The sequence below is a fragment of the Hyla sarda genome, chromosome 6 (assembly GCF_029499605.1).
Source record: "Hyla sarda isolate aHylSar1 chromosome 6, aHylSar1.hap1, whole genome shotgun sequence".
Lineage (NCBI taxonomy): Eukaryota > Metazoa > Chordata > Amphibia > Anura > Hylidae > Hyla > Hyla sarda.
In genome coordinates, this window is record NC_079194.1 from 177,406,272 (window position 1) to 177,421,324 (window position 15,053).

Here is a 15,053-nt window from a genome sequence, read left to right on the forward strand (position 1 = left end):
ATGGCGCAAAAAATGAGCCCTCATGCAACCTGGTATGTGGAAAAAAAATAAAGCTACAGGGGTCAAAAAATGGCAATTAAAAAAATTAGAAAAAGTTCAGAATTAGTAAAACATGACGTAAACGATACAAATCTGATATCGCTGTAATCAGGCGGCCTAAAGTATCAAACTAACATCTTATCTCAACCACAAGGTAAATGGCGCAGAAAAGAAAAACCACCAAATCTGCTAAATTATGTTTGACGATTTCAATTTCTCTTCCCTTAATATATATATTTTTTTTGGTTCAGAGAATGTTATTGAAAAATTAAAAGGTATCCTTATAGTAGGTAGTTATGGCTATTATAAGGCGAGGAGTAAAAAATCAGAGCGTAAAAGCGAAAATTGGCCCGGACAAGTGGATCGTCATGAGGGACAAGTAGATTTTGCTCCATTTTAGTCCCGTGGACAAGTAGTTTTTTATAAAATTTCCACACCCCTGTATTCAATTCCAAAATGGTACAGATACAAAAAACTGATTGAGGGCAAATTTTTTGTGCCATATACAGCCTAGTATACGAAAAAAAAGCTACAGGGGTCAAAAATGGCAAAGTTGTGATTTTTTTTTAAATTTGTAAAACATGGCGGAAACTATACAAATCTGGTATTGCTGTAATCAAGCCGGCCTAAAGTATGAAAATAACATGTTAGCTCAACCACAAGGTAAATGGCGTAGAAAAGGAAACCACCAAATTAGCAAAATTACGATTTCAATTTCACTTCACCGATTTTATTATATATATAATATAGTGTGTGTGTATATATTTTTTTAAGTTCGGAGAATGTTATTGAAAAATTAAAAGGTATCATTATAGTAGGTAGTTATTGCTATTATAGGGCAAGGAGGAAAAAACGAGTGTAAAAGCGAAAATTGGGCAGGACAAGTGGATCGTCATGAGGGACAAGTAGATTTTGCTCCGTTTTAGTTTCGCGGACAAATAGTTTTTTAAACAAAATTTCCACACCCCCTGATGAAAATACCCCATATGGAGACTTAAAGTGTTTAGGGGCACACGGCAGGGCTCAGGAGGGAAGAAGTGTCATTTGGCTTTTGGATAGAGAATTTGGCTGGAATCGTTTTTGGGGGGCCATGTCACATTTATAAAGCCCCCATGGTGCCCGGAAAGTGGAAATCACCCACACGTTACACCATTTTGGAAACTGCACCCTTCACGGAATGTAATAAGGGGTGCAGTGGGGGCTGTAAATATGAAAAATTTCATTTTCTCAGCCCACTGTTCCAAAAATCTGTCAGACACCTGTGGGGTGTAAATGCTCACTGCACCCCTTATTACATTTTGATGGGTGTAGTTTCCAAAATCGGGTCACAATTTTTTTTCTTCGTTTATGTCAGAATCGCTGTAACGATCAGCCACCCCCTGTGCAAATCGCCAATTTAGTCCTCAAGTGTACATGGCGCTCTCACTCCTGAGCCATGTTGTGTGCCCACAGAGCACTTTACGTCCACATATGTATTTTCTTACCCGGGAGAAATTGCGGTACACATTTTGGGGGTCTTTTTCTCCTTTTACATCTTGTGAAAATATATGTATGGGACAACACCAGCATGTTAGTGTAAAAAATGTTTTTTTATTTTACACTAACATGCTAGTGTAGCTCCCAACTTTTCCTTTTCCTTTTCATTCCTTTTCCTTTCCTTTATTTTGAGTAAGCATAGTGTGGTGCAGTGTTTGGTGCTTTTACAGTACGTACACACAGTCGGGTTTACAATGAGTTTCCCGCTAGAAGTTTGAGCCACGGCGGAAGTTATGCCTCCAGCTTTTGTATAGCTATAACTCTCCGCATGCACAGACAGTCCAATGGCATGCTGGACGTTGTAATTATTCAACAACTGAATGCTCATAACTACAACTTCCTGCATGCCCTCTGGCTGTCTGTGCATGCTTGGAGTTGTAGTTATGCAAGAGCTAGTGGCACTTTTTTCCACTAGCTATTGCATAACTACAACTCCCAGCATGCATGGACAGCCAAAGCACATGTAAGGAGTTGAAATTATGTGCATTCAGCTGTTGCATAACTACAACACCCAGCATGCCTTTTGACTGTTGGGGCATGCTGGGAGTTGTAGTTACGCAACAGCTGAATGCACATAACTACAACTCCCCGCATGCCCTCTGTCTGTACGTGCATGCCGGGAGTTGTAGTTCTGGAAGAGCTAGTGGCACTTTTTCCCCCACTATCTCTTGCATAAATAAAACTCTGTTCTGTGCCTCCAGCTGTTGCATAACTACAACTCACACCATGCCCTTTGGCTGTGCATGCTGGGAGTTGCAACAGCAGGAGGCACACTGGTCTCACCACCTGCTGCTGCTCCTGCCGGTGAGTCCACTGCCGGTCCTGTCTTCAGTGCACCTGCTCTCACCCTCCAGACTGAGGGCAGAGCGGGTGCACCTCCCAGCAAGGGCGGTGATTGGTCGGCTAGTTTCTGCTAATTGCAACACCATTACTAAAATGCCATCTTTTTTGCTATTGGGCTTGCGTGTGAGCACAGTGAGTTGCCAAGAGTAAAAATTTACAAATGTCACAATCTTAAACCCCATGCAGAATTTTCTATACCTGCACAAGAGCCAGAGTCATAGAAATATAAACTGTTGGATTAGTGCCACTTGTACCTTTTGTGACATATTTTCTTTAATATTTTTGTTTTGTACTCCTAGGGCAGAACAGAAGTTTGCAGATCACATGCGGGAGCGTAGTGAAGCGAGTAGTGAGTTTTCCCGGAAGAAGAGTCTAATGGAGCAACGTCAGTTCTTGCCCATTTTTGCTGTCCAACAGGAATTGCTTACCATTATCAGGTAGTAAGTCTGCCTTGTTTAGTCTGGAGCTAATGCTTTTCATCCATGTATTCATCTAATTTTTTTTGTCTTTTAGAGATAACAGTATTGTTATAGTGGTGGGAGAAACAGGCAGCGGTAAGACTACACAGTTGACTCAATATCTGCACGAAGATGGGTACACAGATTATGGTATGATAGCCTGCACACAGCCTCGTAGAGTGGCTGCCATGTCTGTGGCAAAACGAGTGAGTGAAGAGATGCAAGTAAGCCTGGGAGAGGAGGTTGGGTATGCCATTCGATTTGAAGACTGCACATCAGAGAAGACCCTCATTAAATACATGACAGATGGTATTCTGCTCCGAGAATCCCTCCGTGAGGCAGACCTTGATCACTATAGTGCTGTCATCATGGACGAGGCTCATGAACGTTCTTTGAACACAGATGTGCTGTTCGGGCTCCTACGTGAGGTGATGATATAAATACATTTGCATATATCTTTATAAGGTATTGTTGCAGACACAAAACATTAACTATATACAAAATTTTGTTCTGAAGGTTGTCACGCGTAGGTCTGACCTGAAGCTGATTGTTACTTCTGCTACAATGGATGCAGAAAAGTTTGCCTCATTCTTTGGGAATGTTCCTATTTTCCATATTCCTGGACGGACGTTCCCTGTCGACATTTTATTTAGCAAGGTAAGGTGTGAACCAATCTCTTTCAGCTAACTTTGTTAACTAACTTTTCAGTTAACTTTGTGTGGGGACAAGCCTAGGTCAGCACAATAATTTTAGGTAGTCCAGTGATATGATTTTCTGAAAGTACCGCAGAATAAATGCTATGATGATAGGAAACTAATAATAATATAATAATTCTACTGAGCACTGAATCTAAAGTACAAGTACATTCTTGTGCAGGTGAATGCATAATATAATTTCCTGTTATAGGCCATATCAGGCTCGAAAGAATGCCTTATGAATATACGGCGGGGCTGGGTCAGTTGTAACCCCTGACCCTCAAAAGGGCAACCCCATAAACCTTATCCCTACACTCAACCGGATTAGCCCTGGTGACACAAGTATCCTAAAACTATTAGTATTGGGAACGCAAAAAACAAAACACTGCTACCAAATCTGTAAGCAGACGCGTGTTTTTACTGAAATGTGTCCAGTTTTATTAGTGGAGCATCAAGGTATCAACAAAACTTATCTTCATGACATGTATTCCACATGGACAGTAATTTTTGTACTACTGTAAACCTCTCATACTTTTCATTGGGGGAAACAGGAGAGCCCATTACTATGCTTACATTAGGTGAGCAAAAGGATATACCCACCCACTGGCACTGAACTAATCTATTTGTACCAGAGCACTAGGAAGTCAAAAAACATTAAAGGAACTGAAAACAGAAAAGTGATATACACCACGAACAGTAAACCACTTAAGCAAAGGAACAGAAATAGGTAGGTGCAGTGTCTGCTAATAAAGATAGTTAGAATAAAGAATTTTAAAAGTAGCAAGTATAATTCCTACAAGTGGAATATCACTCCCAGCTCATAAATAAATCAAAGATTGTAAATAAGGGATGATAAAATGGGGGTACAGTGGGGAGGTGCCTAATACGTAACTTTTACTGGTATATTATAAAAAATAAAATAAAAAAAACAACTTGTGCTCCAGTGAAACCCAATTCCACTTAAAATTAATCAGGTGGGGAATCTACAAAAGATAAACCCTACCACTTATCTCAGAGGCACAGTAACAATGTCTCCCATTGGCATTCATACACTAACAGTAACTCCCATCAGGTAAGTATAAGCTCCCAACGTGTTTCTACCATGATAAAAGGCGTCATCAGGGGAGACAATTTATTCACAAGGAGACCGTATATAGTGTAATAATTCACAAATCATAACTTTGGGCTGTTGAGGTAGTATCATCACAGCCCCTAGTCAGCATTGGTAGATAGAGCATATAATACTTATACTGATGTATATCACATCACAGGGTAGCGTAATGTGCGTCCGGGATACCTGTAAGTTAAAAGAAACGCCCAGTCAGTAAGATAAGACCTCTGCTAGATTGGATGTGTGCTGACATCCCATCTGAAAAGCTGATTAAAGCTGCAAAAATATCTGAATAAATAAGAAAAAGATGAACAGTCTAAACGTGAGTGCTGGAGTTTATTCTAAAAGCATACAGCCCATGTCTTTTTATATATGATTCTACTGTGGAGGTGGTGAATATCCACACTTGGGTGTCTACACAGAGACTTTGGTTACTGCGTAGCTAGTCTATAGTCAGCCTCACCGTTAGTTAAGGGCTTGAGGGATGGTTGGAAGTGGGGTCGCCCTTTTTAGGGCGGTAACGCCGCCTAGGACTAGGGCAATTATAGTTAGCATAGGGTTACTTAGGCACCCTAGGCCCAGCAACAAATCCCCCCCACCCTCCCCTCCTTTCTCATGACAATAGGAAATCGCCCCTCCTATAGGGGGCCACAGCAATACCTTGCTAGATAAGACGTACCCTGTAGTCTCCATATTCATCTTTTTGAATCTTTTATTACATGGAACAAATTTCAATATTTCTATCCATTAATAGCCACCATAGTCATCCTCTCTTTTATGTATATAAAGTTTTATATATACATGATTGCTGTGGAATAAATTATCCAACCAGTACAGATCCCCATTTTTACATGATTTTATAGCATCCCATATTATACAGATGTATTCTACATTATTATCCGTTCCGCTGTGTGGTGGTAACACCGGCTCCATTATAGAGGGACCCAGTGTTCTTCTTAAGAAATTTTAGAACACAGGGAGCCGTTGTCCCCTCATTACACAGCGGGATGGTATATATTTTTAGGCTAGGTTATTGGGAGCTATTGTAACCTCTGTGAGTCCTGGGTAGTCTGTATTCTGTACATTATATAGATGTATGGAATGCAATACAATTACTTATCTCTAATGTTTAATATCTAAGTTCACATTTAAAAGGCAAATAAATATGGTTTAGCTGAGACAGCCCTGGATAGCCATTCAGATACAGTCAGACCAAGCGTCTAAGTATCTAATAGCCGTAATCACTATGGGTTAATATACCTGGCGGGGTTCATTCTCCGACAGCATTACTCTAACCCCGCCCTGCTGTGGGTATGCTGACGTAGACTCCGGCTGAGAGGATATGACGTCACACGCCGGCTTCTCAGCTGTCAGCATATGGTAACTGTAGCATGTTTACACGGCTCCCCACCACTGCGGGTATACGCGTTGCAGCCATAAATGTCTGACCAGAAAGGGGACTCTAAGTAGCAGAGATCGTCAAACCATATATTTCTTCATATAGGAGGGATCGATTGTGATTTGTATTCTTTGCATCTTTTCTGTTAACAGGTTTGTCTGTGTAATCATGGTGTAGCCATGAGTAGCGGCAATGCCCTCAATTCATGCAGTATCTACTGACAATTTTTGATATATATCCTATTTTATCTATAGGCTATTCGAAATGTGGGCATTTCTTTTAATTTACAGGTATTCCGGACGCACATTACGCTCCCCTGTGATGTGATATACATCAGTATAAGTATTATATGCTCTATTTACTAATGCTGACTAGGGGCTTTGATGATACTACCTCAACAGCCCAAAGTTATGATTTGTGAATTATTACTCTATATACAGTCTCCTTGTGAATAAATGGTCTCCCCTGATGATGCCAGTTATCATGGTAGAAACACGTTGGGAGCTTATTTTTACCTGATGGGAGTTACTGTTAGTGCATGAACGCCAATGGGAGACATTGTTACTGTGTCTTTGAGATAAGTGGCAGGGTTTATCTTTTGTAGATTCCCCACCTGATTTTAAGTGGAATTGGGTTTCACTGGAGCACAAGTTGGTGTTTTTTAATAATATACCATTAAAAGTTACGTATTAGGCACCTCCCGACTGTACCCCCATATTTTTCATTACAATTTTTTAATAAAGGTTATGTGAAAGATTTAACGGTGAGTACAAAAATCTTCTATTCTTTGCTGTTTAATTGGGGGATACAGGAGAACATAGGATGTTCAAAAGCACTCCCTGGGGTGACAAAAAGACAATACAAAAGGGTAAAGGTTGAAGAACAAAGGCATTTCTGCTTTCAGAACTTCATTGCTAGGACTTATGCGCATCGATGTAATAGGGTTTACCTAGTAAAAATGTGGAATATAAAGAGGGAATAGAGAACAGACAGTGGCGCAGAGGCTTGATGGTGAACTGCCCAGAAGGCAAACAGATTGTGCAGAGGTGAAATTTAAAAGGCTGGTCTTGCTCCTGTTTGCAAATGCCGGTCCAGTGGATTGTGGTTGTCATGGAAGCCGGTAATCTCTTGTAGTATCGGTTGATATGAGTACAGCTAGGACAATCATCTGAGGGAAGAGTAGAATGAGGAGACAATTAGTGTAAGGGTGCTTTCACACCACGTTTCAGCCTACGGCTGCCAGATTCAGCTGGGGGAAGGGAAAACCGTGCGCTCCCGTACCCCAGCCGGACCGGCTCTGAAATCCATTGACTTTAATGAGCCGACCGGAGTCACAGTTTGACTCCGGTCGGCTAATTTTCGACCCGTATCCATCATCTGTCGGCTCATGCGATTACCAGGGGGTAGGGGGAATGGGGAGGGGGGTTGCTGGTGCATGATGAGGGGCACATGATGGGGGCATTACATTATATGTGAGGGGCGCATGATGGGGGCATTATGTGAGGGGCGCATGATGGGGGCATTATGTGAGGGGCGCATGATGGGGGCATTATATGTGAGGAGCGCATGATGGGGGCATTATATGTGAGGGGCGCATGATGGGGGGATTATATGAGAGAGGCGCATGATGGGGGCATTATATGTGAGAGGCGCATGATATGGGCATTATATGTGAGGGGCACATGCGGCCCAGCCTCCACCCAGCCGCTACCTCCAGTGGCCCCCAGATAATTTTGAGTTTGAGACCTCTGCTCTAGAGTATCTATATCCTTCTGGAGATACGGCCTCCAGTACTGCTCACAATACTCCAAGTGAGGTCTCACCTGTGTTCTGTACAGCGGCATGAGCACTTCTCTCTTTCTACTGCTTATACCTCTCCCTTGCTAGCGTTTCCTGCTGCTCTATTACATTGTCTTCCTACCTTTAAAGGGGTACTCCGGTGAAAACCTTTTTTCTTTTAAATCAACTGGTGGCAGAAAGTTAAACATATTTGTAAATTACTTCTATTAAAAAATCTTAATCCTTCCAGTACTTATTAGCTGCTGAATGCTACAGAGGAAATTCCTTTCTTTTTGGAACACTGATGACATCACGAGCACAGTGCTCTCTGCTGACATCTCTGTCCATTTTAGCAACCATGCGTAGCAGATGCATAGCAGATGTATGCTAAGGGCAGCATGGTGGCTCCGTGGTTAGCACTGCTGCCTTGCAGTGCTGGGGACTTGGGTTCAAATCCCACTAAGGACAACAATAAATAAAGCATTATTATTATAATAACGTCAGCAGAGACAACTGTGCTCGTGATGTCATCAGAGAGCATTCCAAAAAGAAACGAATTTCCTCTGTATTATTCAGCAGCTAATAAGTACAGGAAGGATTAAGATTTTTTAATAGAAGTAATTTACAAATATGCTTAACTTTCTGCCACCAGTTGATTTAAAAGAAAAAAGGTTTTCACCGGAGTACCCCTTTAAGTCTTCTGAAATAATTACTCCTGAATCCCTTTCCTCAGATACTGAGGTCAGGACTGTGTCAAATATTCTATATTCTGCCCGAGGGTTTTTATGCCCCAGGTGCATTATCTTGCACTTATTCACATAAAATTTCAGTTGCCAGAGTTCTGACCATTCTTCTAGTTTTCCTAAATCCTTTTCCATTTTGGTATATCCCTCCAGGAACATCAACCCTGTTTATTATCTTTGTGTCATCAGCAAAAAGACACATCTTCCCATCGAGACCTTTTGCAATATCACTAATGAAGATATTAAACAAAATTGGTTTCAGTACAGATCCCTGAGGTACCATGTTTCTCCGAAAATAAGACCGGGTCTTATATTAATTTTAGTCACAAAAAACCTTGAACAACATGGGTGGCTGTAGCAGTGTGGAGGTTGCCGCACCACCCCCCCCCCCCCATCTTCCACACTGCTACAGCCCACCATCCTCCACACTGCTACAGCCCACCATCCTCCACACTGCTGCTGCCCCCATCCTCCACAATGCTGCAGCCCCCCATCCTCCACACTGCTGCAGCCCCCCATCCTCCACACTGCTACAGCCCCCCATCCTCCCCTTCCCCAGTCATCCTCCACACTCCTACAGTGCCCCCCCACCCCTCTGCCATAATAGTCTACAGGTACACATTTCATCCCCAGCGGAGACCAACACTTCCCCACCTGCATACGGTAGCGTCCGCAACTTGTACTGTACGGAAGCTGCAGCTCTCGGCGGCGGGATCTCCTTCTGTTGCTTAGCAGCCGGGGGCAGGGACATGTCCATGACGTCGGCCGTGCATACGCACGGACGTTTTAAAGCGACAGTGTCCCTGCCCCGTCTCAATTACGGTAACTTGCCGCGGGACCAGCCAAAGGAGGAGGGGGGTGTGTGTGTCTGTCTGTGGGCGTTACTGGCGGCCTAGGTCCGGATCTGGACCGCGGTCCGCCAGTTGATTACCCCTCGCCTAGGTCTTATTTTCGGCGTAGGGCTTATATTGTAGCCCACCCTGATAATCCTGCTAGGACTTACTTTCGGGGTAGGGTTTATTTTCGGGGAAACACGGTACCCCACTGGTGACAAGACCTTGCTCTGAATATACTCCATTGACTACAACCCTCTGTTGTCTGCCACTCAGCCACTGCCTAATCCACTCAACAATATGGGAGTCCAAGCTCAATGACTGCAGTTTATTAAGTCTTCTATGTGGGGCAGTTTCAAAAGCCTTACTAAAATGTAGATATGGAATGTCTACTGCCCCTCCGCCATCTATTATTTTAGTCACCTAGTCAAAAAAAAATCAATAAGATTTGTTTGACATGATCTCCCTGAAGTAAACCCATGATGTTTTTCATCTTGCAAACCATGGGATTTTAGATGTTCCACAATCCTATCCTTTAGAAGGGTTTCCATTAATTTCCCCACTATTGATGTCAGACTTACTGGCCTATAGTTGCTTAATTCCTCCCTACTACCTTTCTTGTGAATGGGCACGACATTTGCTAATTTCCAATCTTCTGGGACGACTCTTGTTACCAGTGATTGGTTAACTGAATCTATTAACTGTTTTGCTAGCTCACCACTAAGCTCTCTTAATAATTTTGGGTGTATCCCATCAGACTTATTTGTCTTCACTTTAGACAGCAAACGTAGAACCTCTTCCTCTGTAAAGACACATGCATCAAACGATTCATTAGTCTTCCTGCTTAATATGGAGGTCCTTTTCCTTCTTTTTCATCTGTAAAAACTGAACAGAAGTATTCATTAAGGCAGTCGGCTAGCCCTTTATTCTCTTCTACATACCATCCTTCCTTTTGCTTTTTTCCAAAATAACGTTTTTATTCATCAAGTACCATTCACAACAATGACTAAGAAGTTTGAAAAAATCTCATCAGCAAGTAAAGGTACAAGCAAGAATTGCACAATATATAGTCACAGGTTACAGCATCGTCTCTTGGCATAGTTACATAGGTACATAGTTAGTACGGTCGAAAAAAGACATATATGTCCATCAAGTTCAACCAGGGAATTAAGGGGTAGGGGTGTGGCGCGATATTGGGGAAGGGATGGGATTTTATATTTCTTCATAAGCATTAATGTTATTATGTTCCAGGAATGTATCTAATCCTGTTTTAAAGCTGTTAATTGTTCCTGCTGTGACCAGTTCCTGAGGTAGACCGTTCCATAAATTCACAGTCCTCACGGTAAAGAAGGCTTGTCGCCCCTTGAGACTAAACTTTTTCTTCTCCAGACGGAGGGAGTGCCCCCTCGTCCTTTGGGGGGGTTTAACCTGGAACAGTTTTTTTCCATATTTTTTGTATGGGCCATTAATATACTTATATACGTTTATCATATCCCCCCTTAAACGTCTCTTCTCAAGACTAATCAATTGTAACTCCTTTAATCGCTCCTCATAGCTAAGATGATCCATGCCCCATATTAGTTTAGTCGCGCGTCACTGCACCCTTTCCAACTCCGCAGTGTCCCTTTTATGGACAGGTGCCCAAAACTGAACAGCATATTCCAGGTGAGGCCGTACCAATGCTTTATAAAGGGGGAGTATTATGTCCCTGTCCCTCGAGTCCATGCCTCTTTTGATACATGACAATATCCTGCCGGCTTTGGAAGCAGCAGCCTGACATTGCATGCTATTCTGTAGTCTGTGATCTACAAGTACACCCAGATCCTTCTCTACCAGTGACTCTTCCAGTTTAATCCCCCCTAAGACATACGACGCATGCAGGTTATTAGTACCCAGATGCATAACTTTACATTTATCCACATTGAACCTCATTTGCCAAGTGGATGCCCAGACACTTAGTCAATCCAAGTCATCCTGTAACTTATGCACATCCTCTATTGACTGTACTGTGCTACAAAGCTTGGTGTCATCTGCAAAGATAGAAACAGAGCTGTTAATACCATCCTCTATATCATTGATAAATAAATTAAACAACAGCGGGCCCAGTACTGAACCTTGGGGTACACCACTAATTACCGGGGACCAATCAGAGTACGAATCATTGACCACCACTCTCTGGGTACGATCCATGAGCCAGTGTTCAATCCAGTTACAAACTAAAATTTCCAAACCCAAATACCTTAACTTACCTGTCCGACGTCTATGAGGGACAGTATCAAATGCTTTAGCAAAATCCAGAAACACTATATCCACAGCCATTCCTCTGTCAAGGCTTCTACTCACCTCTTCATAATAGCAAATTAGATTGGTTTGACAACTTCTATCCTTAGTAAACCCATGCTGGTTTTCACTTATAATACAATTATCCCCTATGTATTCCTGTATGTAATCCCTTATAAGTCCTTCAAACAATTTACCCACAATGCACGTTAAACTTACCGGTCTATAGTTTCCTGGGGAAGACCTAGAGCCCTTTTTGAAGATTGGCACCACATTCGCCTTGCGCCAGTCCCTTAGCACAATACCAGACACCAGAGAATCTCTAAATATCATGAACAGGGGTACAGACATTACTGAACTTACCTCTCTAAGAACTCTTGGGTGCAATCCATCTGGCCCTGGAGATTTGCTTACATTTACTTTACTTAACTTACCTTGTACCATCTCTACATTAAGCCAGTTCAGTACATTACATGATGTGTTACCAGCACTGACCTGGCCAATGTCAGCTCCTTCTTTCATAGTGTATACAGAACTAAAGAACCCATTCAGTAGCTCCGCTTTCTCTTGATCGCCTGTGACAACCTCCCCATTATCATTATTAAGGGGTCCTACATGCTCTGTCCTTGGTTTTTTTGCATTGATATATCTAAAAAAATATTTAGGATTAGTTTTGCTTTCTTTGGCCACCTGTCTCTCGTTTTTAATTTTTGCTGTTTTTATTACATTTTTACAGATTTTATTAAGCTCTTTGTACTGTTTAAATGTTATCGCTGACCCATCAGATTTGTATTTTTTGAAGGCTATTTTTTTGTTGTTTATTGCTCTTTTAACATCATTTGTCAGCCATGTAGGATTTAGTTTTAATCGTTTATTTGTTCCCCTTTGGTATATATTTAGCTGTATAGTTATTTAGAGTTGATTTAAAGATGTCCCATTTACCTTCTGTATCAGTATTTGACAACACCTCCCCCCAGTCTATGTCCTGTAGTGCAGATCTCAGCCCAGGGAAGTTTGCCTTTTTAAAGTTATATGTTTTTGCCTTCCCCGCCTGTCTTTGTTTTCTACATTTTAAGTCAAAAGTAACTATATTGTGGTCGCTATTACCAAGGTTTTCCCGCACAGTTACATTACCAACCAGCTCTGCGTTGTTGGAAATGATCAGATCCAACAAGGCATCACTTCTTGTTGGGTCCTCCACAAACTGGCCCATAAAATTATCCTGCAATAAATTTAGGAATTGTCGCTTCTTTATAGTTTTAGCCAACCCCGGACCCCAATCTATATCTGGATAGTTAAAATCTCCCATTATTACCACTGTACCTGCCCGGGCGGCCCTCTCTATTTGTTTATGAAGCCGAACTTCTATCTCTTCAGTGATATTAGGGGGTCTGTAGATTACCCCAAATATAATTTTTTCAGTATTTCCCTCCTTTTGTAATTCTACCCACAGTGATTCCACCTCCTCAAAATCATCACACACTATGGCATCGTTCACACTGACTTTCATACCACTTCTTACATACATACAGACAGACTCCACCACCTTTTCTTTTCATTCTATCCTTGCGAAACAATGTAAACCCCTGCAGATTGACAGCCCAGTCATGCGAGGAGTCCAGCCATGTCTCAGTGACCCCAACTATATCAATATGTTCCTCCAGTATCAAGGCCTCAAGCTCACCCATTTTATTTGCTAGGCTTCTGGCATTTGTGAACATACACTTTACATTTCCATCCTTTATGTTATTGGGGTTAATGGGATTCAAGGGTGTAAGTTTTATTTTCCTATGAAGCCTATTCCTATTAACTATTCTAACCCCTCCCTCCGCTCCACCCCCAGGTACATTTATAATTCCCACCTCTCTATCTACACTATCTTCCCCCTCTTTGCTGTAGGTTCCCTCCCCCCAAGTCCCTAGTTTAAACACTCCTCCACCCTTCTAGCCATCTTCTCCCCAAGCAAAGCTGCACCCTCCCCATTGAGGTGCAGCCCGTCCCTACGGTAGAGCCGGTAACCGATAGCGAAGTCAGCCCAGTTCTCCATGAACCCAAACCCTTCCTTCCTACACCAGCTTCTGAGCCACTTGTTTACCTCCCTGATCTCCCGCTGCCTCTCTGGTGTGGCTCGTGGTACTGGTAGTATTTCAGAAAATACTACTTTGGAGGTCCTTGCCTTAAGCTTGCGGCCTAAGTCCCTGAAGTCATTTTTAAGGACACTCCACCTACCTCTTACTTTGTCATTGGTGCCAATATGTACCATGACTGCTGGGTCCTCTCCAGCCCCGCCCAGCAACCTGTCAACCCGATCCGCGATGTGCCGAACTCGTGCACCGGGCAGACAACACACTGTTCGGCGATCCCGGTCTTTGTGACAGATTGCCCTGTCTGTCCCCCTAATAATTGAGTCCCCCACCACTAGTACCTGTCTGGCCTGCCCTGTACTCCTCCCTCCCTCCTTACTGGAGCAGACACCCCCCTGGCAGTCAGAGGCGGTATCCTGCTGCAGTTCTACTAGCTCTGTAATGGCATCCGAGAAGAGCTTCCACAATTAGTGCAATAGTGCAGTGGGGTAGCCGGGTCCCGTAGGAGGGTGAGGGAGGTGAGCGTGCGGATCTTGTCCAAGACGGAGGTCCAGAAATTGCCGAGTTGGGGGCAAGACAGCCATATATGGGTCATGGTACCCCCTCGATTTCCACATCTCCAGCAAGAATCCGAGACGGGTATATACGGGAGAGGAGAGCAGGCACTCTGTACCAACGGGAGATAATTTTGTAGTTAGTCTGGTGTATCCTGCAGGAGATGGAAGATCTATGACAGAGGGTCAAGGCTCAGCACCAATCAGCATCTGAGAACTCACTGCCTATTTCCCTTTCCCATGCTGTTCTGGAAGGCAAAGGAGTAGAGGAATCCATACGCAAGAGCAGTGAATATATTACGCTCACAGCATGGGGAACAATATTGGAGGCAGTGCAGTTTTCAAAAGCAGTGAGCAGTCTATGAAGATTGAGGGAATTTTTGTTGGAATGATAGAAGTGCCTCAACTGGTTGTATTGAAAGGAGTGTAGTATAGAGTGAGGTGCATCACCCAAAATGTCCAGGAGGGATTTCAGATTATCATGTGTGAGGACAGAGTAAAAAGTAGTACCCTCAGATCAATGGAAGGATAGAAATGTAATGGAAGAGAGGGCCGGCTGTATTACCAAAGATGGGGGTCAGTGGACCATCCAGTGTTATCAGGGAGTGACAACCCAAATACGTTGAGTATGTTTTAGCTATCGAGTCCATCACAGGAGGCAGTGTGGAGGCGGAGCGGAGGATTGAGTGGGGTTTTAAT

General features: G+C 42.9%; 1 protein-coding gene across 10 annotated transcripts in view; it reads left to right on the forward strand.

Annotated features, from left to right (window-relative positions):
- DHX38 (DEAH-box helicase 38) overlaps positions 1 to 15,053 on the forward strand; it is an 82,429-nt gene that overhangs the window by 52,011 nt on the left and 15,365 nt on the right. For all 10 annotated transcript variants that reach the window (XR_008845126.1, XM_056525883.1, XM_056525881.1 and 7 more), the window contains 3 exons: positions 2,718 to 2,855; positions 2,932 to 3,304; positions 3,393 to 3,533. Coding sequence is in view for 9 of the 10 variants with exons in the window: in XM_056525883.1 (XP_056381858.1) it covers positions 2,718 to 2,855; positions 2,932 to 3,304; positions 3,393 to 3,533 (652 nt within the window). In the remaining variant the exon portion in view is untranslated. The remainder of the gene's footprint in view (positions 1 to 2,717; positions 2,856 to 2,931; positions 3,305 to 3,392; positions 3,534 to 15,053) is intronic.